This window comes from Gossypium hirsutum, chromosome A06, assembly GCF_007990345.1.
Source record: "Gossypium hirsutum isolate 1008001.06 chromosome A06, Gossypium_hirsutum_v2.1, whole genome shotgun sequence".
In the NCBI taxonomy this organism is placed as follows: Eukaryota; Viridiplantae; Streptophyta; class Magnoliopsida; order Malvales; family Malvaceae; genus Gossypium; species Gossypium hirsutum.
This window is the reverse complement of record NC_053429.1, coordinates 127597725-127623870: the sequence shown is the minus strand read 5'-3', so window position 1 is coordinate 127623870 and position 26146 is coordinate 127597725. Positions and strand designations below refer to the sequence as shown.

The 26146-nt window shown below is 34.1% G+C and overlaps 2 protein-coding genes and 1 pseudogene across 5 annotated transcripts; 2 read left to right on the top strand and 1 right to left on the bottom strand.

The window, feature by feature from the left end:
• Positions 1-2551: 2551 nt before the first annotated feature.
• Positions 2552-11165, top strand: LOC121230898 (RNA polymerase II C-terminal domain phosphatase-like 1). Of its 2 annotated transcripts, XM_041116440.1 has the most exons (18): positions 2552-4111; positions 4766-5236; positions 5445-5655; positions 5782-5939; positions 6063-6133; positions 6281-6386; positions 6465-6548; positions 6681-7229; positions 7348-7408; positions 7719-7849; positions 7981-8034; positions 8229-8325; positions 8726-8779; positions 8885-8961; positions 9068-9151; positions 9681-9746; positions 9860-9933; positions 10037-11165. In XM_041116440.1, the coding sequence occupies exons 1-18, from the start codon at positions 3827-3829 to the stop codon at positions 10143-10145; spliced, it is 2742 nt and encodes a 913-aa protein (XP_040972374.1). In that variant the 5' UTR covers positions 2552-3826; the 3' UTR covers positions 10146-11165. The 2 variants fall into 2 exon arrangements, 1 of the variants encoding a protein (XP_040972374.1); XR_005928989.1 differs by lacking the exons at positions 9860-9933; positions 10037-11165 and having other exon boundaries at positions 8726-8775.
• Positions 11166-13084: 1919 nt separating this feature from the next.
• LOC107960206 (clathrin light chain 1-like) lies at positions 13085-15544 on the top strand (annotated as a pseudogene).
• A 990-nt stretch (positions 15545-16534) lies between these two features.
• LOC121230897 (DNA-directed RNA polymerase II subunit RPB2) lies at positions 16535-24887 on the bottom strand. 3 transcript variants are annotated; one of them, XM_041116438.1, is made up of 26 exons: positions 24527-24887; positions 23794-24015; positions 23419-23709; positions 23104-23301; positions 22705-22769; positions 22524-22610; positions 22329-22449; positions 22193-22237; positions 21959-22096; positions 21732-21804; positions 21574-21650; positions 21372-21479; positions 21152-21268; positions 20756-20911; positions 20571-20675; positions 20362-20487; positions 20198-20275; positions 20021-20116; positions 19813-19928; positions 19613-19682; positions 19352-19405; positions 19104-19247; positions 18668-18967; positions 18099-18521; positions 17342-17477; positions 16535-16997 (listed from the first exon to the last, which is right to left on the bottom strand). In XM_041116438.1, exons 1-25 carry the CDS (start codon positions 24770-24772, stop codon positions 17364-17366), a joined length of 3570 nt encoding a protein of 1189 aa, XP_040972372.1. In that variant the 5' UTR covers positions 24773-24887; the 3' UTR covers positions 16535-16997; positions 17342-17363. The 3 variants fall into 3 exon arrangements, with proteins under 3 accessions (XP_040972372.1, XP_040972373.1, XP_040972371.1); XM_041116439.1 differs by having other exon boundaries at positions 16535-16985; XM_041116437.1 differs by lacking the exon at positions 16535-16997 and having other exon boundaries at positions 17108-17477.
• Positions 24888-26146: the final 1259 nt, after the last annotated feature.

Here is a 26146-nt window from a genome sequence, read left to right as displayed (position 1 = left end):
AAACTACTCGCAATTTGAGTAAATAATTATAAAATAATCATTAAAATTAATAAGTTATTTAATTTTTTTTATTTAAATCACTAGACTCTTAAGCATCTAGTGAATTCCTAATGATAATTTAACAATCAGTATCTATTAACGAGTAAAAAAATAAATCTTGGGTCCAAATTGATCTAATAGTCAGTATTAGAGATCGAAAAATAAAATTGTTTAGATTTTGATTCATAAATTCATAATGTTTAAAGTTGTTTCATAAAAAAAAATTAAACTGTAAATGAAATGGGGAAAGAGAGTTTTTGCGCTAATAAAGAAAGTCATATAGTAACAATTTTAACAGCCCAATTATTTAAATGAAAACTTTTGAATTGTTCAATGACTGTTTTGTAACTTTTTTAAATTGAGTGACCAAAATGTAAACTTACTAATAGTTTAGTGACCTTGAGTATAGTTTATCCTTTATTTTCCATCATATTACTAAATTAATTTTAAAAATAATTATAATTTAATTTAGAATTATTAATGAGTTATTACTTTGTTAGAACTCTAAACATAAAATATAGAAAAAAAATTGTGATAATTATAATTATTAGTTAAAAAATTTCACATGACAAATTTGTGTTAATTTTATTTTTTTAAAAAATGTCTATTTATGTAAAATAGAGTTATATATGAATTAAAATTTAAATGTAGCATTATAAATAGCATTAAGTAATTAGACATATTCAATCAATTAGCATCTAAGAAAATTTGTCGATAAAAATAGAGATTTTTAATATTAATAAGTTAGAATTATAAAAAAAGAACAAAGAATTAAAGTCATGGTTCTCATAAAGTAATTGAATATTATATTAATATAATATTATGATATTTTTATTTTAAAAATTCTCTGTAAATTTATACTACGTGAAACAAGTATTCTTAAATTCTTTTTTTTTAATCTATCCATTATTTATTTGGTGCATGTATAAAAATGTTCTGTGAGTTTGTTTTGAAAATAAAATAAAATTTCAACAATTGTTGTTATCACTATAATTAATTATGAATACGTTATTTAAAATCTAATTAAAAATAACAAATCATATTTTTCTTTATGATTTTTAATATTTTTAATTATATTTGAATTTTTTAGAAGGAAAAACCTGAAAATCATGACAACCTATTCTTTAAACAAAGTTGAAAATCATTACAATTATTTCTCTATAAACCAGTAATACAAGTTTAGAAAAACTTTTGAATGGACAAGGATGTTCTTTATTTTTTATCGTATTACTAAAACAAATTATATTTTAAAATAGAAATTTGCATTTTAGTGCTATGAGTTGTTTAGAAATATTCTAATCTTACTTGACATGTTATAATGTTATATATTAAAGCCTTAGAGGCTATGCCTAGTGGGGTTAGGTAATTGCTTTTTAGTTAGGGCTTTTGAGGCTTCGCTTAATGAAGTATGTGAATCTTAAGAGACTTAGTCAAATATGGTACTAGGGCCTTTGGAAGGCATATGCCTAAAACGAAACCTAGTCCGGTGGGGCCTTAAGAGGAATTAGGGCCTTAAGAGGCCTATCATAATGAGACATTAAAGTCTCAAAAGGCTTTGATGGAAATGGCATTGGGGCCCTCAAAAGGATATTGTTTTTATAGAGCTGTTTCGTTGGTAGTCAATCATAAAAATGCCTAGCCCAATAGGACATTAGAGCCTGAAGAGGTTTTGCTAGAAACGACATTGAAGCCCTTGAGATGCCATGGCTTATGAAGAGATGTTTTCGTTGTGACAATATACTTCCTAGATGACCTATATGGTTTTTTAATAAATACTTTGTCCTATTTCCAAGAACATACTTAGGTTTACATACTTGGACGACAGGTGACTTGCAAATAATACATTTTCAAATGCCTTACATTCCATATTTGTAGGATGAATTTATTGTCCAAATGTACTAATTGACATGCTTCGTGCATGATCTTTCTTGCAATTCATTTATCTATAAAATAGATTTTTATGCAGTTCATTTAATATTAATAAATGCTTAAAAACTCATAGGAAGTGTTTCAGCTAGTTCTTTCCCTTTTAAGGTGCGAGCAAGGTGGCTTCATGAGAAGAGGCGATATGCTCCTTAATGTGCAAATAATAGGCCCTTTGAGGTATGACGAGATGCTCCATTGATGTTAGCAAAGTGTCTTCTGATGTGTGAGTGAAGAGCCTCTCTCAATGTGCCAATAAATGAGTTGTTGGTATCCATCAATCTAGTCTCATTTCAATCGTGAAATTATAAAAGTCGCGTTATTTTTATAAAGAAATAAATATCATTTAAATGGTGTTTTTTATTAGATTTTATATAAAACCTACAAAAATACATACACGAAATGAGATTTAAATACAAAAATTTTGATTTTTAAAAAATATTTATTTTATTTTTTGAAACTAAACAAATTGATAAAAAAAATTGATATTTCAAAAATTTTCAAAACATAACTCAAATAAAATAACAATATTAGTTAACAACTCGTTAATAAAAATCCTTAAAAATCACGAAAATCTAAAGCAACACGAGCAGTCACGGGCACACATCTCTAGAACATACTACAACAACCACCATATAAGCGACTTTCCAATAGCAACACGCCACGTTAACCATCCGGGACGTTAACCTAATCAAAAAATTTCAAAAACATCATTAAACTCCAAAATTTTATCCTCATATTCAGTTACGTCCCTCAATTACTAAATTAGTCCTTTTCCTCCCAGCAGCTCATCATTCGTACATGGGATTTTAAAAAAAAAAGTTAAAAGGGAAAATTGAAAATCAGCCCCAGCATCTCAATGCTAAAAGGCTCTTCTTCACGCGAATATATAAAATTGTTTATTCTTGTTATTGGCCAACAAATTTATAATTGTTTAATATTAAGGACAGAAATATAGGGTTATCTGGATCTAGGGTTATCTCGCTTCTTCATCACCAAAATCACTGATATTTTCTTTTGGTAATATTTTTTTTCTGGGACGAGAAAATTAGGGAAAAAAATTTCGAAAATCAACAGATTTCTGGATCTAGAGGTTTTTTTTTCTTCATGTTTTTCTTTTAGTAATTTTTTTGTCTAAGACGGAAAAATTAGGGGGAAAAATCGAAAATCAACAGATTTCTGGATCTATTTTTTATGTTTTTCTTTTAGTAATATTTTTCTCTAAGACGGGAAAATTAGGGGGGAAAATCGAAAATCAACAAATTTCTGCAGCTAGGGTATTTTTTTTTCCTGTTTTTCTTTTGGTAATATTTTTTCTCTGAGACGGGAAAATTAGGGGAAAATTTGAAAATTAACAAATTTATGGCTTTCGATTCTTTTCCCTGTTGTTTTTCTTTTAGTAATATTTTTCTATGAGACGGGAAGATAAGGGGGAAAATTGGAAATTAACAAATTTCTGGATCTAGGATTTTTTTTCCGTTGTTTTCTTTTAGCAATATTTTCTCTTAGACGAGAAAATTAGGGAAAAAAATTGAAAATCAACAAAATAATCGATGCATAGAAAAAAGCAAGCGAGATCCTTGATTAAGTTTTTCTAAAAGAACTTTTGAGATCGAACTCTCCAAAAAGCGCAGATCTACCTGAATGAATCTGACCAAATAAAGACAAACCCTAATTTTTGCTTTTGATCTTTCAAATTGATTTTTGTTTGTTGTTACTGGACTCGCAATCTGCAAAATAGAAAGAAAAATCTGGTCAAAATCTAAAGAGAACCGAATCGATTGAAAAAAAACTCGTAAAAGTTTCTTTTTTGTTATTGTTGATGACGAGATTTTGACGAGAATTTGACGATCTGAAACTGAAGATGAGCATGTACAAATCAATTGTGTATCAAAGGGAAGAGGTGTTGGGATATGTGGAGATTTATCCACAACAACAACAGCAGCTTAAGGAAGAAGAAATGAAGGAAATCAGGATAGAATATTTGACGCAAAGCAGTGAGAGATGTCCTCCATTGGCAGTGCTTCATACCATTACTTGTAATGGGATTTGCTTCAAAATGGAACCACCAAAGGACAGCAGCTACTCTGCTTCTGAAGATATGCCTCGGCTTCATCTTTTGCACTCTGAATGTATCAGAAACAACAAGGTATAGCCCCCACCCACCAATTTGCCCATCAAAACTTCAACAAAAACCCAGTATTAAGAAAAGAAAAACTGAGCTAAAACTAAAACCCCAGAGGGAAACAAAGAAAAAGTTCAGAAAATTATGTTAAAATTGCTCAGGAACTTATTAATTTACTGGACAGATGTTTTTAGAGGACCCCAAGTTGAAATTTAGACGAATTTTGCTGAAACACTGCATCAACTTAGAGAACTGAGAATTTCAGTGAACTGTCTAAACTGATTATGCATCCAGAAAAAAGAAATATGAACTGGTTTTCTTGAGGAATTATGATGTTATTGATTATTAATTTCTTGACAATTGTTGTGAACGCATGAAGATGAACTCGTGAACTGCAACAAATTTCTCTTAACTTTATTTTAAAATCATCAGAAACTAGAACTGTTGGAAGCCTTATTTATCCCTGAATTTATTGAGTTGTTTACCTTTGTTGATTTACAGGCATTTGCCATCTAAGCCTGTTATAATTAGCAAAGCTTGTCCCTTGTGGATGAATTTTACTTGGATCATATCTTACAATTTTTTGGGGAAAGCTTCTATGATGTTTATGCCACTTCATTTTTGTTTCATATTGGAAATTTTGTGAGAATTAATGGTGGTGTTATTTGGTGCTTCCAGACTGCAGTAATGCCTATGAGAGATTCTGAGCTCCATTTGGTTGCAATGTATTCTAGGAATAGCGACAGACCCTGTTTCTGGGGATTCAATGTAGGAAGGGGACTCTATGATTCTTGTCTTGTCATGCTGAACCTAAGATGTCTAGGAATTGTCTTTGATCTGGATGAAACTCTCATTGTTGCGAATACAATGCGCTCCTTTGAGGACAGAATAGAGTCTTTACAACGAAAGATAAACACCGAGGTTGATCCACAACGCGTTGCGGCTCTGATGGCAGAGGTAAAGCATTATCAAGATGATAAGACCATATTAAAGCAGTATGTAGAGAATGATCAGGTTGTTGAAAATGGGAAGGTGATAAAGGTTCAGTCAGAGATTGTTCCAGCCTATTCTGATAGTCATCAACCTATTATTCGACCGCTCATTCGGTTACAAGAGAAAAACATTATTCTGACTCGCATCAATCCACAGGTATAGGCTTTATTGATTCCAGTGACGATATTTTGCATGTTCAATTGTTCTTTTCTTGTGTTTGATGGTTCAGTGCTGCCCTATTCCATCCTGTAAATGAGGAACTATTTGAATTGTATGCAGTTGATCATATAGAGGCTTTTTCATATTCTCCTATGGTTTTTTGTCGATGGACAGATTGAATTGATTGATTTTATATTTCCCATAGATTCGTGATACTAGTGTTCTTGTGAGATTGAGGCCTGCATGGGAGGATCTCCGAAGCTACTTGACTGCAAGAGGACGAAAACGGTTTGAGGTTTATGTTTGTACAATGGCTGAAAGGGATTATGCTTTGGAAATGTGGAGGCTTCTTGATCCCGAGTCAAATCTGATAAATTCAAAAGAATTGTTGGATCGTATTGTTTGTGTTAAGGCCGGTAAGCTAGTTATATTGATCAAGCTGATTTACATGCAAAACTTGCAATTGGATCTGTTTTGTGTCTGAAATGGTTTTGGGGGTGTTTTTTTCCCTTTTTACTACTAATTATTTTTTGTATGAATAGGTTATAGGAAATCATTATTCAATGTCTTTCAAGATGGAATATGCCATCCAAAAATGGCATTGGTTATTGATGATCGCTTAAAAGTTTGGGATCAGAAAGATCAACCTCGTGTGCATGTTGTTCCTGCATTTTCCCCTTACCATGCCCCTCAAGCTGAAGTATGCATGACGAGAAATTGTCTCCCCTCTTTATGGGCTTTTTACAACAACATGTGCAATATTAGCATTAGTTTTCAACATCATTTTAGCAATATGTACTTATTGCAACTCATTATATTGTAGGCAAATAATACTACTCCAATTCTATGTGTCGCAAGAAATGTTGCTTGCAATGTTAGAGGCGGGTTTTTCAGGTAAGAAAACTAAGATTCCTTATTACTTATACAACTGCATAACTGTGTCTTCCTTATACTAAAGGTTGAGCAATTCAATTGGTCACATTTGTTTATGCCTTCCAAAATTTTCTTGAAAATATGAAATACCTTTGGAAATTGATACAGAGAATATGATGAAGTCCTTTTACAAAGAATACCTGAAATTTCATATGAAGATGATACTAAAGATATTCCGTCACCTCCAGATGTGGGCAACTATTTGGTCTCTGAGGTTAGCCATGACAGCGTTTTGCCTTTTCTTTAACTTTCTCAATATTTATAACACATTTGGATCTGCTGTGCCTTTCAGGATGACAGTTCTGCTTCAAATGGAAACAAAGGTCAACCTTTGTTTGATGGCATGGCAGATGCTGAGGTTGAAAGAAGACTAAAGGTAATTGACATTCTTAGGCTCTTTTGATTCATGGAACTAGGCTTATATACACTATGTTTGTTTTCTCTTTATTTTCATATGTGTGGATTTAATTTATAAACTTTTTCTTTTTCATTTGCTCGGTTCGTGCAGGAGGCAATTTCAGCTGCATCAACTGTCTCTTCAGCAGCCATTAACCTAGATCCAAGACTTGCTCCTTCTCTACAATTCACCATACCATCTTCTAGTTCAGTTCCATTGCCAATAGTTGAGTTTCCTGAGGCAGCTCAAGTGATTACACCAGTGGCTCCTGTTGTGGCCCTTGAACAAAGCTTGCAAAGTTCCCCAGCAAGAGAAGAAGGTGAGGTTCCAGAATCAGAATTAGATCCTGATACAAGGAGGAGGCTTCTGATACTGCAGCATGGGCAAGATACCAGAGATCACACACCAGAACCTGCATTTCCACCTGTAGGACCTAAAATGCAAGTTCCAATCCCGCATGCTCAATCCTGTGGAAGTTGGTTTCCTGCAGAGGAGGAGATGAGCCAACGACAACTGAACCGAGCAGTTCCCAAAGATTTTCCTTTGGATCCTGAGCGAATGAATATTGAGAAACATCGACATCCACCCTTTTTTCCCAAGTTTGAGAATTCTATTACATCTGATAGAATTCTTCATGAAAACCGAAGATTCCAAAAAGAGGTAATTGGTTCTTTGTGGCAATCTGGCATGTAACTATTCATTTCTATGCTAAAGTGGAAGGTTAAAGTTACCTTTACTTGGTGAAACATAATTACCTTAGAGCATAACTCATTTGCAGGCACTTCGAAGAGATGACCGATTTGGGTTAAACAATACATCTAGTTATCATTCTTTTTCAGGTAAGCTGAAGCAATTAATTTTACATTGAGATGAATGCTGAGTTTCCTTTTATCCAATGCGTCCTTGTTACTGCCAAAACTGTTATTCTTTTCATTTGATTTCAATTCTCTTGCATTTCTTCCTGGAAACTTGAATTTTCTTTTCAATGGAAGTTAATAGATTAGTACTTCTTGTCTGATATTTGTTATAAGTTTTTTAGCAGGCTGAAGTGTTTCTAGGTTGTTTACTTTGATGTTTGTTCAGCTTGAGTGATCATACTTTTGTTGTCTGATTTCATTATATTTATATATGGATGTTCTATATTTTAAGGTGAGGAGATACCACTTGGTAGATCATCTTCTTTCCACAACGCTCTTGATTTTGAATCAGGACATACTATTCCAATTGGAGAAACCCCAGTTGCAGTTTTACAAGATATTGCAATGAAGTGTGGAGCCAAGGTAATTCAGAAGCAATTTGTATTATTGAGTTGGACCATAATGTTTACGTTTACAAATGTGATATAGCTATATGCTTCATTTTAGCTCTCTGTATGCTTACTGCCTCTAAATTTTGTTTCTAAAACTTGTAGGTGGAATTCAGATCAGCTTTGGTTGCTAGCCTTGACCTGCAATTCTCCATTGAGGTTTAATAAACTCTTTGACTTGTAAATTAGTTTTAGCTTTTTCATGCTATATGTCTGTTGTTCAAAATTAATTTGGATTTTTAGAATATATATGATTATTATTAGTATAATTAGTATTTTGGCGTTTGATTTTGTTTGGTATTTCAATATGGAGACAATTCTCCTTTGCTTATTCTCTTTCTTATCTGTGGTAGGCTTGGTTTGCCGGGGAGAAAATCGGTGAAGGGATTGGTAAAACAAGAAGAGAAGCCCAGTGTCGGGCTGCTGAGGATTCTATAAGATGTTTAGCTGGTAATATATCTTCCTTTTTGTATTCTTATCTAGAAGTATGTTCTGCCGTATATATAAATTTGACCAAATGATATCCACTCTAATGGTTTTTAGAGAAATAATAATCATGCACAAGAGCTAAACTTAGAAATAATCTTACACCTAATCTTTGCTTTATTGAACTTTGTGATATAAACTGGATATAAAGAGGGTAGACACTGAAAGACAACTACTTCGAAGAATGCTATATTTTCCAGTAATATAGTAGGCCAATGTTATAAATACTCATGGTGCAAGATCTCAAAGGAATGTCTTTTTGGCATGTTTCTTGTTTTTGTCACTGTGCATTGATTCATTCAGGCTCTCTTGTTGCAGTGGATTCTTTTGGAGCCATTCTAACTGTCTTACAATATACTTGCAGATACATATTTGTCTCATATTAAGCCTGATTCTGGTTCTGCACAAGCTGATGTAAGTAGGTTGTCCAACATGAATGACACTGCCTTTCTTGGTAATATGAATTCACATGGGAACCAACCATCATCTAAAGAGGAATTTATGTCATTTTCAATTGCATCAGAATCACCTAGGCTTGTTGACCCGAGGCTCGAAGGCTCCAAGAGATCTATGGGTTCAATCGCTGCACTTAAAGAACTAGTGAGAGATCTCAGGAACTCATTAGTTATTTTAGTCTTTAAAATGTTTGATTACTAGCACTGGTTTAATCTTTATTTCGGGTTGGTAATTTGTGGTTTGTTTGCAGTGCATGATGGAGGGTCTCAGGGTAGCTTTTCAAGCACAGCCTCCTTCATTTAATCCATTTCAGAATGATGAAGTATATGCACAGGTTAGCATTTAATGACTTTTTTTATTGTGATCTAGCCCAAGATTAGTTCTTGTAAACCGAGGAAAAAGAAACAACACACAATGAGAATTGAAGACCATAAACTTGAACTATGTGTTTTAAGAGCCTGAACTAATTGATCTCTGAATTTCTTGGGGTTCCTTCCTCTTGGTTAAAACTCTTCAGTTATTATTTGGTGTTGCAGTAAAAGTAATGTTTTTTAAACCGGACCAGTGGTCGAACTGGTCAGGTCACCGGTTCGATTAGAAAATCATTAAAAATTCAAAAAATCCTGTTCAATTGGTTCAATCGCTGGTTCAACCGGCCCATATTGGTTCTTGGTTTAGTTGGTTCAAAGTCATTCTATGGACCAGTACTCGTCCAACCGGTTCAATCAGCATTCAGTCTGGTTCAGACATTCTTGGGTAGAAGAGATGTTGTGGTCATTTTTAGACTAGAATAAAAAATTTGTGATTGTTAAGTTAATTTTCTCCCTCGACTATAGCAGTTCGTTTATTCTGGCTTCATTTAGGTTGAAGTAGATGGGCAGGTTTTCGGCAAAGGAACTGGGTTGACATGGGAAGAGGCTAAAATGCAGGTACCTATACTTTTGTTTAGGTTCATATTCATTTTCTTTACTATCCATAGTTTCTGCCCCTTAGGAACTGGGCAAAGGAACTGGGTTGACATGCTCTTTTTTCTCCCCCTTAGGCTGCTGAAAAGGCCCTTGGAAATCTAAGGTCAATGCTTGGTCAATTTACGCATAATCGTCAGAGTTCTTCGAGGTGTGAGATCTTACTTTTTCCATTACCTATGGCTCGATGTGGAAAAGCAATTATTGTTCCATTTAACGTTCTTATTTGCTATATCATTGGTTATTTGGACCAGTTCGTTGCAAGGTATACAAGGTAAACGTCTAAAGCTAGAGTTTCCACAAGTTCCACAGTGGATGGCTTCTTACGGTAGATATCCCAAGAATGCTCCTTGGGTTCCCTGAAGACCTAAAAAGCTTTCTTGTAATCTCGCTCTTTGTTCATATTGTGTCTGAAAGCCTAACGGATGAGATGTTATGACTTGAAATCCACCCGGAAAGCAAGCAGAGAGGTGTTTTACAGATAGAATGCAAAGATTTACATGCACGAACTCACCATCTTGTCTTTCCCTCTCAGCGACAACCAAGCTCAAACAGATGATGAATGTGCTAATGTATCGGGTTTTTCCCCCTCAAAACGCTTAACAGCCCAACAACGCTGCAAAGGGAGGTGCAGCGGGTGCCACAACAGTCTGCACTCTTCTTTTGTTGATGCTGCAAATACTTAAGTCTCCACACAACTCGGTTGTTTGCAGAAGCAGTGCAGTAAAAATATCATGGAGGTGTCGGATTGCATTTTGCCTCTACTAAAAAATGGGCAAATTAGTTCTTGTACATTAGATTAAGTAACAAACAAGTTTTTTCTTTTAAAATTTTTATTTATTTCTACTATTAAAAATTGACATGGCCAATAGAATAACTAAACAGTGACATGTGGCATTACATGTCCCGCCGTGAAAATAGATAAAACTTTTTAATAGAAAGACTAATTTACTTTTTGATTTAATGTATAGAAGACTAGTTTGCCTATTTTTTAAGTAGAGAATTTAGCTCCAAGTATAAGGATTTTCGTGATACTTTTACTAAAGCAGTGCTAATGGGACGCGGACATTGATGAAAATAACTGCATAGCTTCGAGACTCTTAACAATCAACAATGCTTACTAACGGTAGTCAGCTTTTACCAGAGACTGACAATGGTGAAACTTGCTGAGTTAACTCAATTTCCGAGTTCATCGAGTTGATATTGATGTAAAGCAAATTTTTTTTTTTCATCCCAGACGAGTTGGCTTTACTCATTGGCCAATACTCAGAGTAGGAATGGTATTGTATATGTGTTTATACAAATTTATATAATTTCCGAATCTGTTTATTGTTTTAACATTATTATTTGAATCTAAATTAAATTAAATTTAAATATTAGAAATTTAAAATATTTTATTTGAACTTAAAAAGGGGATAAATCTTAAAATTATATATAAATTTTAGTTTAATGTGTAATTATATATATAAATTTTGATTTTGTGTAATTTTATAAATGAAGTTTTGGTTTGATTCAAATCTCATAAATTATTAATATAATTATTAACGTAGCATCATTTTATATTTATTTATTACATACAAAAATAATTATATTTATCCAATATAAAAATAAATTGATCTATTTATTTCTATAAATATGTATGATTGAATCAAAATTAAAGTTTCATGTATACATTTTAAACACAATCAAAGTTTCATGTGTATAATTGCATCAAATTAAAGCTTATATATACAATTGCACATTAAACCGAAAGTCGTTTGTAATTTTGAGATTTATTCTTATAGATGTAACACCCTTAATTCGTATCCGAGCTTGTGTCTCAAGCTGTGTAACATTTGAAATAGGGACAGACGACCGTGTGACCTTTGCAGTGTAAAGTTTTTCAACTTTTTCCTTAAGGTTTCATATGTTCCCGATTTAGTCCCGGGTCGTTTTTAAAGTGATTCTGAGGCCTCGAGGACCCGAATAAGGGACGATATGCATGTGTTTGAAAGAATTATGCTATGATTTATGAAATGTTTAGAAATGAATGATTTAAGTTACATTTTTACGGTAATGCTCCGTAACCCTATTTTGACGACGAATATGGGATAGGGGTGTTACAATAAAAGTCAAATACTATTTTTATTAAAATAATATTTTAAAACTTGAAAAAAATTAAAAATGGTTGATTCGCACTTGAAAAGTAGTTTCATTCCAATTGTTGTTATAACAGAAACGGGCAAAAATGTTGAATGCAAAGTAATGCTAGGAGCAAAGTAACGAGAGAATTAATACACTATATTTGTTAACATAATTTGGACACAACGATCATATGTCTATAGAGCCTCATCCACTAAATGATCTTATTATTCGGATCACCTATGGGCTTAACCCCAATCTACTTGTTATACAGAGAACTACAATACCAACCTCAATTGTCACAAATCACTCTAGCTCACAATACAATTAATAAAACATCAAACAACCATGGGGCAAAAACAACAGATGACTAAGTAGAAAAAATTTTCTCGTTCTAACAGATCATGAAATGAACAGGTAAAATAGCAAATAATTAGCAAAAAATCAATGGATAATAATTTATATACAATAAATTAGAAAAAATAAATAGTTTAGTTTCTTATATTTAACAACAATTCAAACTGATTTCTCAATTTTGGTAAGGTACAAGGATTAAATTAGATAAATTAAAATAAAGAATTAAATTCAAATATGGGTAAATTACGCTCAAAGTTATTAAATTATTAGCAACTTTACATTTTGGTTACTTAACTTTAAAAAGTTACAAAATGATTACTAAATTATTCAAAAGTTTCAATTTAAGTCACTGGCTATTAAGTTATTTTATAGAAAAAGTCTAGTTAGTAAGCTCTAAGCGGTGATTCGACGACCGGTATAGCGGATTAGTACCTATTGACGAGTAAAAGAACATACCTTAGATGCAAGTCGATCTAACGGTCAAAGTCAGAGATTGAAGAACAAAATTGTCTGGATTTTGATTCGTAGATTCGTGACGTTTAAAGCCGTTTTATAAAAAAAGTAATTTGGAGGAAAGAAGGAGATGGAGAGCGTTCGATTAGTGCAGTTGAGTGACTTAAATGAAAACTTTCGAATAGTTAAGTGACTATTTTTGTAACTTTTTGAAGTTGAGTAGTCAAAACGTAAACTTACTAATCGTTTAGAGACCTTGGGTGTAGTTTACCCTTCAAATATTTTGTGAAGTTGAGGGACCGAATTAAGAATTAGACCTATTAGTTATTACCGCGTTCTATAGATATTTCTCCATTTCAATTCCTTTTCCCTGCTTTCATAGAGGAAAGATGGCGTCCTTTGATGCGTACGGAATGGAAGGGGAAGAGATTCACGCTGCTCCTAATAACCATCCTTTCACCGTCGACGATGAGAGCTACTCGAATTACGGCTCTTACTCCAACTTCACCGATGACCAGCAGTTTACCGGGGACGGGGGCGATGTGGCGATAGATGACGTCACTGCCTCTGCTGATATCTTTGGATTCGGATCCTCTGATCCGACTCATGCCTACTCGCAATCTCCATTCGCTACTGCGATTCCAGTTGAGAACGGAAATGGAACCAATGGATTTGGTCTTGGAAACGATGATGTTTTCGCTTCTGATGGACCGGTGCTTCCTCCTCCTACTGAGATGGAGCCTGAGGAAGCTTCGTTCTTCGCGAGTGGCGGCGGTGAGTAGTAGTATTTTCTCTTCTTTTCTTTTCAAATTGAATCGCTCAATTTGTTGACTTTTGTTGTGTAGATTTGACCAGATCTGCTGGTTTATCAATTTTTCTCAGCTTAGATCTGCAATACTTCCAATTTGGATTCATAAAATTTGGCATTAGTTGAACTAAGATTTACTATAAATTCAAATTTTTTAACGATCCTTGCGTGTTTTTAGATCTGCCATGGTTTTAACTTTTGCGTCAATAAGCTTTTTGTTTTTTAGGTATGAAGTTCAAATAGTTCAAGTTCTAGTTTTCAATTTATATTGTTCTTAGTTCATACTCCACCCATTGTAATCCATGAGTGTTCGTTAGCTTTGATGAACAAATTAGGAAACCTTTTGAATGCAGTTTTAGCTTTTACGATCGCATAAGCCATAGATTTGTTTAATAATTGATGTATAAGATCCAGATCCATATTGAACTTACAAATCAGAAGATGTTTGAATAGCTTTGGAACACTTTATCATTTCATTGAAATCATTTTCTTTTGAAAATCATATGCATTATTGTAGATTCTGAAGATAATATGCTTATATTTGTAAAAAGCACATAAGATTTAAATGCTTTATTTTAAATTATTAAGCCAGTAACCGAATATCATATTTAAGTTTTAACATGCCCGCAAACAGGAAGAATTATTTACAGGTTTGCATGGGGACCTAAGTGGAGAAGAAATGTCGAAGCTGAAAAATGATTTGAGCTCGAAAACTCTGATATAATGTCAACTTGGGTGATCAATTCTCCCGAAAACTTTAGCTGATATGGACATTGCAATGAACTCCTTTTTTGAGATTGACTCGAATATAGTTTACTGATATTATCAAATTCTTCATTTTTACTAATTTTTTGTTGTCTGTCTTCAAAAGATGTATGAAATTATGGTATATATCTGTTCAATTAAATTGTTAGTTGGCAGCCTAAAAGATTTATCTTGCTGATATTCAATTTGTTGCTGCAGTCAAAATGCGATTCTGCTCGAGGAAAAGGAGAAGAAGGAGAAAGAGTTGAGGAGCCAGATAATCGAAGAAGCCGAAGTGTTTAAGCGAGCTTTCTATGAGAAAAGGGAAAAAACAATTGAGACCAACAAAACTAATAACAGAGAAAGAGAAAAGGTAATCTTTCCAACAATATGAGTTTTCATATTCGCGCATATGCATGCGAATGCTATATCTTCATCTTAGATTCAAATAGCGGTCGCAACACAATGTTGAGACTTTAGTTTTGGTTCTATCTGCTGTCGATATTTACTGTAATTTGACTGCAGTGGCCATTTATTATATCTGGAATCGAGATGAAAATGATGTGACCGGAAATGGTTTTTGCCCGTAGATTAAATCTTTGATCTTGATATTTTTGATATTTTGTGCTTGGAGCAGCTGTACGTGGCTAACCAAGAGAAGTTCCATAAGACTGCGGACAAACAATACTGGACAGCAATAGCAGAACTCATTCCTCGTGAGGTCCCTAATATCGAAAAGAAAAGAGGGAAGAAAGACAAAGAGAATAAGTCCTCAATAACTGTCATCCAAGGACCAAAACCCGGAAAACCGACTGATCTTTCAAGAATGCGGCACATTCTCGTGAAGCTGAAGCATACTCCCCCGCCTCACATGCTTCCACCTCCTCCAACAAAGGAAGGTAAAGAAGGAAAGGATGGAAAAAACGACCCTAAAAATGGAAAAGAAGCTGCTTCAAATGGAACAGCATCTGCCAAGAAAGTGGTGCCCGAAAAAGATGCCACGGCAAATGGTTCTGCCTCCGAACATGATGCTACTACGGCCAGTAAGGACCGATCTGGTGCCGAACCAGAACCAGAACCAGAAGCAAAATCGACAGCATAATACATTTACAAAGGTTAATTCTTCCCCATTCTTTTTATTTTCCTCGAGAGATTTTGATTCTTTATGCGTTCCATATTTACCATAGTATTTATATTGCAAGTAATTTAGTGACTTCATTCTTAATAGAATTTCATGTGATTTGTGATTGGATTTCAAATATCATTTTATTTTTGCTTATTTAACTTCGTGGATAGACTTAATTGTGTTGTTTGGGTATAACGAGCCTTTTTTTGTTTTTCGTCTATTATTATTTAAGTGTCACTAAATTGCTGTCATAAATTAATTCGATACCAACTTCTTTTGTTTTTTATTTTTGATCTGTACTATTTAAGAATTTAATTGAGTTGATATTATGAGTCAATTAGATACTATAAAATTTTGGATTAATAATTTTTTAGAGAAATTGGGAGATTATAAAACTCATGAAAGCGTTGAAAAGATCCCGCCATTTGAAGCATGCTATAAATTTTGTTATTCCATGCTATAAATTACTTTACTTTTATAATATCACTTGTTAATTGAGGTTACTTTCTTAAAAACACCATTTTTTTTAATCATCATGTTAATATGAATCTTTTTTTATTGGAAGGAATTTACAAAAAAAAAAAAAAACCATGATAGTACGTTGATCCCAAAAGTAACAGAACTGACTATTTTAACTAAGTAATGAGGTTATAAAAATAAATTATAATCAAATTACACCGCATTAAGATAGTGAAGCGGTGAAAACATACTTTTACCAAAATCTCTTTACATTTAATTTTGTCTTGTTATTATTAGTGTTGCTTTTTGTGTATATGGAATGGAAAGTAGTCAACTGCTTCGTTGCTTTATCTTGTTAGTCTTTACACGCTTAAAGTCCCCAATTTGATATTGGGCAGCAACCTCGTTTTGTTGTAATTAAATTTTTATATTAAATTATCTCTTCATATAGTTTTATAAACACTTTTTATTAAAATATATTTTAAATCTCTTTGCGTACTATTTAGGATGAAAGTCCCCAGTTTGATCCTAAGCAGCAACATTATCGCCTTGTGTCAATTTGATTTGTTTCTTGTTTTATTTTTGGTTGGGTATCCGCCAGAAATGGAGCCTGTAAAAAATCCTATGTTCAGTTATATATTTTAAAAAATCATTTTATCTAATTTAGATTAATTGCAGTTCAGACATGAAATTTTTGTTTTTTTCTTTGAAAAATTTGCACATTTCCTAGTTGAGGGGATCAATTCCTTCCGAAGAAGTCTATCAAAATCGTATCCGTCAAGCAGTTGATCTATCCCTCAACAACGAAAGATACTTATCTTCTAAGAGATCTTGCCTCTAACACTCTACCAAAAAAACCTAACGTGCCAGCAATTGCCGTAAGAGCCTATGTCCAAGAACGCCTCAACCTGGGCAAATAGTCACCCACCAAGCCCAAACCTATGATATAAAGGTGAGCCACTTGTCGGGAAAGATGATACAACTCAAGCTATTTCAAGAATCAGCACCAAGCAAATATATATATATTTATATTTATGCAAAAAAGTGACCATGCAAACTAAATTACTTCTCAAGAGCATTGCTGACGTAACCCCTCGCTGACTAAATTGTTGGTCTTGATGTGCCGATTTATGCCCTGAGCATATCACTATTTCATGTAAAGATCAATCAATAAGTAAATTATTGGTTATATGGAAATTTAACTCCTAAATGTAAACATATTTTTCAAAACACTGAAGTAAAAAAATTATAACACACTAGAAGAAAGTATAGTTTGTATATAATTTTTTTTTTTTACAAAATTTGGTAATGACACCCACAAAAAATTCAAGATTAGCAATACATAATATATGTAATATTCAACTAATAGTAGTACAACATTTATGTAGACAATAAAAAGTGAAATAAAAAATTTCATAAGATTATTCAGAATCTCCACTGTGTTTATTATCATAAAGGGAGGATTCTAAATAAGGAGCAATAAAGCCTGACCTGATTTTAGATCACGTGCATCTCACGCTCCTTTCTTCTTCTGGTCTTTGGGCGGTTCCTTCGTAAGCATTCTTGGAGCGATTGCCATTGCCATAAGCTCTTGGAACAGCAGTTTACAAGCGTAAGGAATATGAACCTGTCAACCAGTATCATGCACGTTAGCCCGAGAAAATCAAAAACCAATCTGAACCAAAGAAGTTCCGTTATTTCAATTCAGTCTTTTAAAAACTAAGATTACTGCAACAGTAACCACAGTTACCAACTTGAACAGACCTGTCACCATCCTTACAATATGGTATATATGAGTAAGGGTGTAAATGAGATATTGATGCTTGCAAATTACTTGAGTTTGACTCGAAAAAATTTGAACTTAATTTGGTAATTATCGAGCTGAGTTCGAGCTTAGTAATACTTGACTTGAATGGCTCGTGAGACTTATCGAGCTTTTCATATTTTCATTTTATTAAATTACATTATTACCTTTAATGTATATTCTTAACCTTAAGCTTAATTATTGAGCTCAAGCTTGAGTACAAAAATCGGTAGATGAGCTTAATTGAGCTTGAACTCAGGTAGCTCAATTATATCTCAAACCGAGCTTGAGCTTAAAAACAGATGTTCAATCGGACTTGGCAATATTCAAGCTCAGCTCAGCTCGATTACACCCCTATGTAGGAGCATTCTTTAGCAACAAAAATACACAAAAGGAATGACGATGGAGAAAGATGTAATGAAACAAGGGAAAGAAAAGGGTTACCTGAACTATATCGGTTTTATTCTTGCATCCTCTGCATTCGAACGAGTTCTTTTTTAGATTTGCGATAGCAATCAATCCACATCGTTCACAAACGTGGACTCTGTATGCATCACTTTGGTCAAATAATCTTTCCTTAAGGAAATGGGCAGCACCATGTGCAATCATGCAATCTCGTTCCATCTCTCCAAAACGAAGACCACCATCACGAGAACGTCCCTCTGCAGGTTGCCTCGTTAGAATTTGAACAGGACCCCGACCACGTGAATGGATCTTATCGTCGACCATGTGCTTTAGTCGTTGGTAATACGTGGGTCCCAAGAATATCATAGCAGTAAGCCGCCTGCCTGTGTGCCCATTATACATGGTCTCGAAACCACGCATTTGATACCCACATTTATGAAGTGCTCTACTGATATTGTCCACCTAAAACATCAAACCAAAAGAATTAAAATGTATCCATAGTCTCAGAGCATGTATATGCATTTAACATGGTCTGAGAACATCAAGAAACTTAATTCGAGAAAATACGGAATTATTCAACATCCAAGAATTAAGAGATTGCAACTTACAGTGACATCCGTAAATGGAGTTGCATCACCTTCCTTGCCCATGTGAGCGGCAACTTTTCCCATAATACACTCAATAAGCTGACCGATTGTCATACGGGAAGGAATAGCATGTGGATTCACAATGATATCAGGTGTGATGCCTTCCACAGTCCAAGGCATGTCTTCCTGGGTGTAAGTCATGCCAACTGTTCCCTTTTGACCATGCCGACTACTGAACTTATCTCCAATCTGGGGAATCCGAATGGATCTTACTCTTACTTTCACAAATCTCAATCCATCAGCATTAGTTGTCAATAGAACCTACACATGAATAGGAATTAGTCAGTGCAATGATGGAATAACCAAAAGACAAGCACTTACACCATTCAAACAGATTAATTAACATGATGCACAAGTGATTAAAAGTATTACTAACAACAACTTGAAAAGTATTTACCTGGTCCACAATGCCTGTTTCACTGTGTCGTAAGCTTATGCTATGATCACGTTTTGAATAGCGTGATGCTTGACCCTGAGCTTCCTCCTGTGAAATAGGTGTGGTCTTCCCAATAATTACATCCTCACCCGAAACTCTTGTTCCCTAACCGACAACAATAAATTAAATTTCAGGAATGAATGGTTAAGTCAACCGATTTTATACAACAATGACATGTATGTAGAACCAGTATGCTAAATTGCACTTACAGGAGGTGCAAGACCATCATCATCCAATTTATCGTAAGAGCCATGCCTCATTCCCTGCAAAAAGCAATTTGTGTCATATGCCAACATTCAAAAAGCCATGCCTCGATTTAATATTACAAAAATAGAAGAATTAATTTGAATTGGTTTCACAATTGAACCATTTGCTTATTTTAAATTAAATTACAAGATTTGGCTTCATGTTATAGCAAATTTTGAAGTGACCAAAATTAACAAACAAGTGAAGTCATGCTCAGTCCTCACCATAGTGGTAGCCCTATCTGGTCGGCCGAAATCTTCTTTGACGAGGGTCCCCATTTTTTTCTCCTCATCCCTGCAAAGTGCAAAGGATGGAGATTTACAATTAACATTAATATGGAATAAGAAAAAAGGTCAAATATGAGATCCAAAAGGCTAATATCTAAAGAAAGAAATAGCATAAAAAGTTACGAATAGAATCTTACCGGTAAGAACGGAAGAAAAGTGATCGGAAGAATCCACGGTCTATTGATGATTGATTCATGATAACAGAATCTTCTTGGTTATATCCAGAATAGCAGGCAATGGCCACAATAGCATTCTGAGAAAGAAAAAGTGGCAAAAAAACAACTGTAAGGTATAGCAAAAAGAGAAGTAACTAAGAAAACAGATAATACAAAATTTCAAACTTACAATGCCAGCAGGAAGCTGCCGAAAATGGAGATGTTCCATAGCTCGTGTAGTAACAAGTGGCTTTTGGGGATAGTAGAGAACGTAGGCCAATGTATCCTGAGTAAAAAAATGGAAGGATAAATCATGATATCTCCCAGGTATGACAGTGCAATCGTGTAAATGAGAAGGAATACATACCATTCGAAATTGGTAGTTGGTGACATATATACCCATTGCTTGCTTACCCATAGCAGATTGATAGGTATTACGTGGGGACTGAAACAATAGATAATAAATGAGTAAAATGGAAAAAAATTTTAAACAATTCGATCAATTGATGTTCATCTTAGGCATAAGAATACCTGATTATGATCAGGGAATGGTATAATTGAAGCACAAACACCCAAAATCAGTGAAGGGTGGATTTCACAGTGGGTATAAGTTTCAGAATAAGCTTCCTCTGGATTGATTCTTGCTTGGACAAGATCCTGGAACAAAATTTAAGCAATTAGCTGAGTTCATTAACTATTTACTACTATAGATTTTGACCAATAAGACTCTTGTTTCTCACATTGATGGTCATGGAAATCATAGTTGTTTCCTCTTCTTCTGTGTCAATATATTCAATAAATCCCTTTGCTACAAGATCATGCCAGCCACCGTCTTCAGGGGTCTCCTGCAAGAAGAAAAACAATGAATATACAAGATGGAGATAAAGTTAAACTCAAGAAATATAGAAGGTTACAGGTGGCTCACCCTTTGTTGCAATGCATGGATGTCTTTCTTTTTTATTAGAAGCCTTTGCTTCTCCACAATGAACAATGGCCGACTGCAACGGCCATAGTCAGTATATATTCTAAGTTCTTTCAAACGAATATCTCGAACAACACCAACTTCAGTGTTGACATCAACCTACACAATTAAAGATCCATCAGCAACCAAACCCATAAACATCATTCTATTCAAGTTAAAATGTCACACAGTATATGCTTTTCATTCAAGCTGGAGCTCAACTCTCAATCTCGCATCATAGATTAACATGCAAACAACATAACAGTTTCTCTTAGATGACATCCCACTTAAGCAGAAAGATCATTGCAACAGTTTCACTAAAGTTTTATGCACAAGATCCCAATACAAAGAATACAATACCCGTCTTCTCAGCCGTCTCAATGTGGTTACAAGCATATCAGGATTTCGATGCACACCAACCCAACAACCATTGACAAAAATTTTCGTAGCTTGAGGAATAACTGCAGGTGAAATTTCCTGAATATTGAATGAAAATGTCAAACCAGGTAAACCTTAAGGAAAAAGAAGGCGGAAAAAGAGAGGAGGTATAAATTCATTAGAAACTATGATGAGTATATACCTCAAAATTCTCTGTACCCCATTCTTCCAAAAATTCAAGAATAGGATATGCAGCTGATCCAACAGTTATGTACACCATCAAGGCAAGATTCTTTACAAGTCCACAGGCCTGATGCAGCCACAAATAACAATTATGATTGGAACATTGTAAGACGGGACAGTAATTCAACCAATATATCTGGCAGTTTACTTAAAATGCTCACCTGTCCTTCTGGTGTTTCAGCTGGACACATCATTCCCCACTGTGAGTTATGCAACTGACGTGGCTTAGCCAATTTCCCTGGCAAAGAAAAGCTTAATTAGCTAATGCATGTTGAAGTAGGCAGGACAGATGATTAATATACAGCAGCGATGGTCTTACCTTCACGTCCTATAGGAGAATTGAGCCTTCGCAAGTGCGACAACGTGGAGGCATATGTCAAACGATTTAACACCTAGAATGATTGAACAAGAACATCACATGAGGACTTCCAACCGGGGAAAGGCTAAGCAGTGGAGGTATAGGTACTTTATGCTATGGCTTAAATTTTGGGATTGGGAAATTCAATATAAATTTGCACTTAAAAAAACTCAATAACCAGATCTAACCTGTGACACCCCAGCTCTTGTACCCGCTGCATTTGCTTGCCCCCAATTTCCAGTAGCGAGTGAGTATTTAAGACCACTTGTAATAGTTTTTGCTTTGATAGCAAATTGCAGGTTTACATCCTTTCCATTATCCACACACTAGCATCCAGCAATAAAATCTTTAAGCGCAAACCCAGGAAAAACAAAAGCCAAATTGCAGTGAGATCTAAAAAAACAATGGTTAAGGGAAAGAACCTTCTGCACATAAGATCTTACATCCCTAGTTAACTTCCGAAAAAGCTGCAGCAGTAGAAATCACAACCAAAGATTAGATAGCCAGTCAAAATGATGAGCATTGGAATTTTGATAACTATCAAACTAAAAAACAAACCATCCTAAAGAGGCCTCCAAGTAAAGGACCAGCAAGGTCCAGCCTCTTGTTGCCATAATGATCTCTATCATCTTCTGCCCTTCGGCCAAGTGCACAAAGAAGCAGCCGGTGAATGATATACCTGGAAAAAAGAGCAATAATTAGGAATGAATAAGAACAAAATAACACAATCACAGCAATTTCCTCTATACCTACCCAAAATAATAAGCTTTCTTTGTCTCGCAAAACTCTCCAACACCAACGTGAGGGAGCATTTCCTTTTGAAGGATCTCTTTTGCGTACCTGTAAGGAGATGCTCAGAGGCTTCTTAATGAGCATTATGAACATTCACATTAAACATTTCATCACCCAAGAAAATTGGCAACACAGCACATACTTAATCCTCTTTTCTCTGGTAACACCAACAGTTGCTCCTCTTTTACCGATATAATCTAATGCAACCTGAGATAGAGGAGAACAACACAGCCACGTTAGTAAGGTTCGATAAGGTATGCCACATGAAAACATAAGCATAAGAAATTACTAACATCTCAATTCATGACCTAACTTTAACCATCTCATAATCATCACACACAACAATTCAAATGTATACACTGGAAAAGTGCAACTTCGGTAAACATGAAAATCTAGGTGGCAATAGAAATGAGCAGTGCACAGAACATAGCTCATACAGAAGCAATGAAAGTGACAAATAACACTCATTATAATCAAAATTTCAACCTAAGTAACACCTCTAGTGACAACTCTGGAAAAAGATGAAGTAGAAGAACAGAACCTGCTGGTTTTGAATCACAAATGCCTCTTCTAAGGAAGGCCGAAGAAGCTCCATCATCTGGGTATCAGAGAAGTCATAGCATATATGCTCTAATATATCCTTGTCAGCAACAAATCCCAAAGCCCGGAACACGATTATGATAGGAATTTCAGTACGAATATATGGAAGAGTAGCACGAATGTACTGCCCTGAAGAGCCCTGCAGTTTATGCATGGAAACCAACAAAACCGTAAAATCATAAGCTTTTACAACCAACTACCACATCGAATGATAAGATGGTGGAGAAAAGCATCCAAATGCCAGAACTATATTTACCCCTTTGGCACTCGTCCGCGAAAGCATCCGCACAAACATGGTACTTGGTGGCCTATTTTGGGACTCTGCCATGGATCGAACTTCCGCTACATAGGCGTATTTGTTTGGTTGCCTCTTTTTGAAGACATAGACATGATTTGTGCTCATCTTCTCTTGGGCAATTAGAACTTTTTCACTCCCATTGATAATGAAATACCCACCTTGATCATATGGACACTCCCCAAGCTCAGTCAGATCCTTCTCTGAATTTTGATATAGTGTGCAATAACTCGAACGAAGCATTATAGGAACCTAATAACATGAAATATAGGGAATATGAGAGTCAATATTAAAAATCAAATTCCACATTTACAAGTAGAAAGGTCAGAAATCAACCTTTCCGATGAACACTTTGGTAAAATCTTGAGTCTCAGTGACTTCTTCACCATCATGTCCTTTTTTAATAACTCTTTTAGTTACATCGACATACAATGGAGCAGAGTAAGTGAGATTCCGCAACCTTGCAGCTTTTGGAAATAAAGTTGCAGTTTCACCATCCGACTCAGTCATCATAGGCTTACTTAGATAGATCTGACCAAAGCTAATCTTATAGATAGTCTGCAAATAGACACTAGTATTTAGAAAACCAAACAAAAGAAACAACCAACTTAAGCACATAGACACTTTGAGCTCGATTAGATCCATATAGAGTTAAAGGGGCTAACTGCCAAGCAAACAAAATATACATTGAAAAGAAACAATTTCCTCCATAGAAAAACATGTAAGATATTAGTATTCAAGGACTTCAACTATCATGGTAAAGTAGCTTCGGCAGTTAATTTGCTATTCAGTTCTAAATTTTCTCTTCACTAATGAGTTTCAAGATTGCTTACCTTATCTTTTTAATTGAGTTCTAGCGCTAAATTAATAAGATTTAACCTAACATATAAACATGAAATTAACGAATTTTAAGATGAACTTCGAATTAACGACACAATTAACTACTACAGTTTCTAAACTAGAACTTTCTCGTTTCATTAATAACCTACAATCAAATTCCAATAAAAACTAAATCCAACCTAGTAACCGAAATTTATACATTCATTCAACAAAAAGAAAAAGAAAGAACCTCAGCGAAGTCAGACTGATGACCAGGATTATGCTGTGACTCGGGCCTGATCTCGATATCAGCCGATTCATCGACAATTTCCTGCATCGTGTTTTGGATAAACTCATCGAACGAGTCGAGCTGTTGACGCACCAAACCTTTCTCTTCGAAGTAAGCAGAGATAACCGCCCACGCATCTTCCTGCGTGATCTCCTCGTCGTCTTCATCTTCCATTAGCTGTGGATCGTACTCACTGTCGTCCTCCATATTTAAGGGTTCTTTAAGGTTCTGTTTCGCACAGGGAATTTTTCTTGCTTTCGTTTAAAGGGAAATTTTGAAAGTAAAACCCTAACTTGAGAGAGTGGGAGAATTTGAGAGTCTATTAAGAGCGGGCGGTGAAACGAGACGATTAAATATGGATGACCCGGATGGACTGGATCGGATCCTTATCCCAATGTCGGGGAAATCATAAGTTTTCTCTTTGTAAATTTAAAATCTAGTCCCTATAATTTTATTTCTAGGAATTTAATCCTCTACTTTTTCATATTTCAAAATTCAAATCTAATTGTTAACAATGTTAAAGTTATTTTTTAAAATTTAAGTTCATTACATTACTATTTTTAAAAAATTATATCATTAGCAAGTAAATATTTTTTAATTTTAAAATGTCATAGCAATAAATTTTAAAAATAGTGCTAGTAATTAAATCTAAAATTTAAATTTTTTAAAATAAAAGGACTAAATTTTAATTTTGTGAAAAATATATCAACTTATTACCTATTTTAACTGATATACTATATACTGTGACTCAAGGGTAGATTTGGAAATAAGTAATTAATTATGTCATTTAAATAATAACAAGTTCATTGATTGAACCACTGATCAATCATTGCATAACAAATAAAAATAAAAATTAGAAAAAAAATGTAACCATTCATGTTATAAATTCAATAATAAAATTAAATATTTAAATTAGCTTAAATTTGGTATTGTTTAACAAGCTATTTATTCAATTTCATTAATTTTTTATTTGTTCACATGGTCATATTATGGGTTGACAGGGGTCTCGGCCCCCTAAAATAAATTTTTTTATTTAGATCTTTTAAATTTTTAAAATTCTATATTAGCAATGATAAAATTGCACTTGGCCTCTTTAAAATGATAAAAATTTGATTGATTTAATTATTTAAGAATGATAAAGTATGAGCTATTCAAATTGTGAAATTACATTTTTACTATCGTAAAAGTTAAAATTTAATTTCAGTTCCCCTATAAAATTTTCTAACTTCGACCCTAACTATTCAAATTGTAAAATACTTCATTATTGACAAACATTTTTAAATATCTTTTACAAAGCTTTTAAAATTCAATGATTTTTAAAAAATAAATTTTATTATTTCTTTTACGAAGAACTGATTTACTGCTAAGGAAGTTGTTACATCAATGTCGTTAAAAATTTAATGTTTTAGTCAAAAATTTTATCTAAAAGAACACACTTGGGTTGATGGTCAAAACAATAAAAAAGTAGGATCAAAGTGAAAAATGAGTAAATATTAAGAGCTAAATTTATCATCATAACTATTTAAATTATGTAGATTAAACTTTAAACATGTTCGTATTTGCACGAATAACTTAGATACA

What these genes read in the sequence shown, in the direction of transcription:
- LOC121230898 (XM_041116440.1), top strand. Translation starts at nt 3,827, where the DNA reads ATGAGCATGTACAAATCAATTGTGTATCAAAGGGAAGAGGTGTTGGGA. An exon ending in GTTAGAGGCGGGTTTTTCAG is followed by an intron (nt 6,134 to 6,280) that starts GTAAGAAAACTA and finishes AAATTGATACAG; the next exon opens with AGAATATGATGAAGTCCTTT. An exon ending in ACCGAAGATTCCAAAAAGAG is followed by an intron (nt 7,230 to 7,347) that starts GTAATTGGTTCT and finishes ACTCATTTGCAG; the next exon opens with GCACTTCGAAGAGATGACCG.
- LOC121230897 (XM_041116438.1), bottom strand. Translation starts at nt 24,772, where the DNA reads ATGGAGGACGACAGTGAGTACGATCCACAGCTAATGGAAGATGAAGAC. An exon ending in ATCAGTCTGACTTCGCTGAG is followed by an intron (nt 24,016 to 24,526) that starts GTTCTTTCTTTT and finishes GTCTATTTGCAG; the next exon opens with ACTATCTATAAGATTAGCTT. An exon ending in GGCAGCTTCCTGCTGGCATT is followed by an intron (nt 19,929 to 20,020) that starts GTAAGTTTGAAA and finishes TTTCTTTCTCAG; the next exon opens with AATGCTATTGTGGCCATTGC.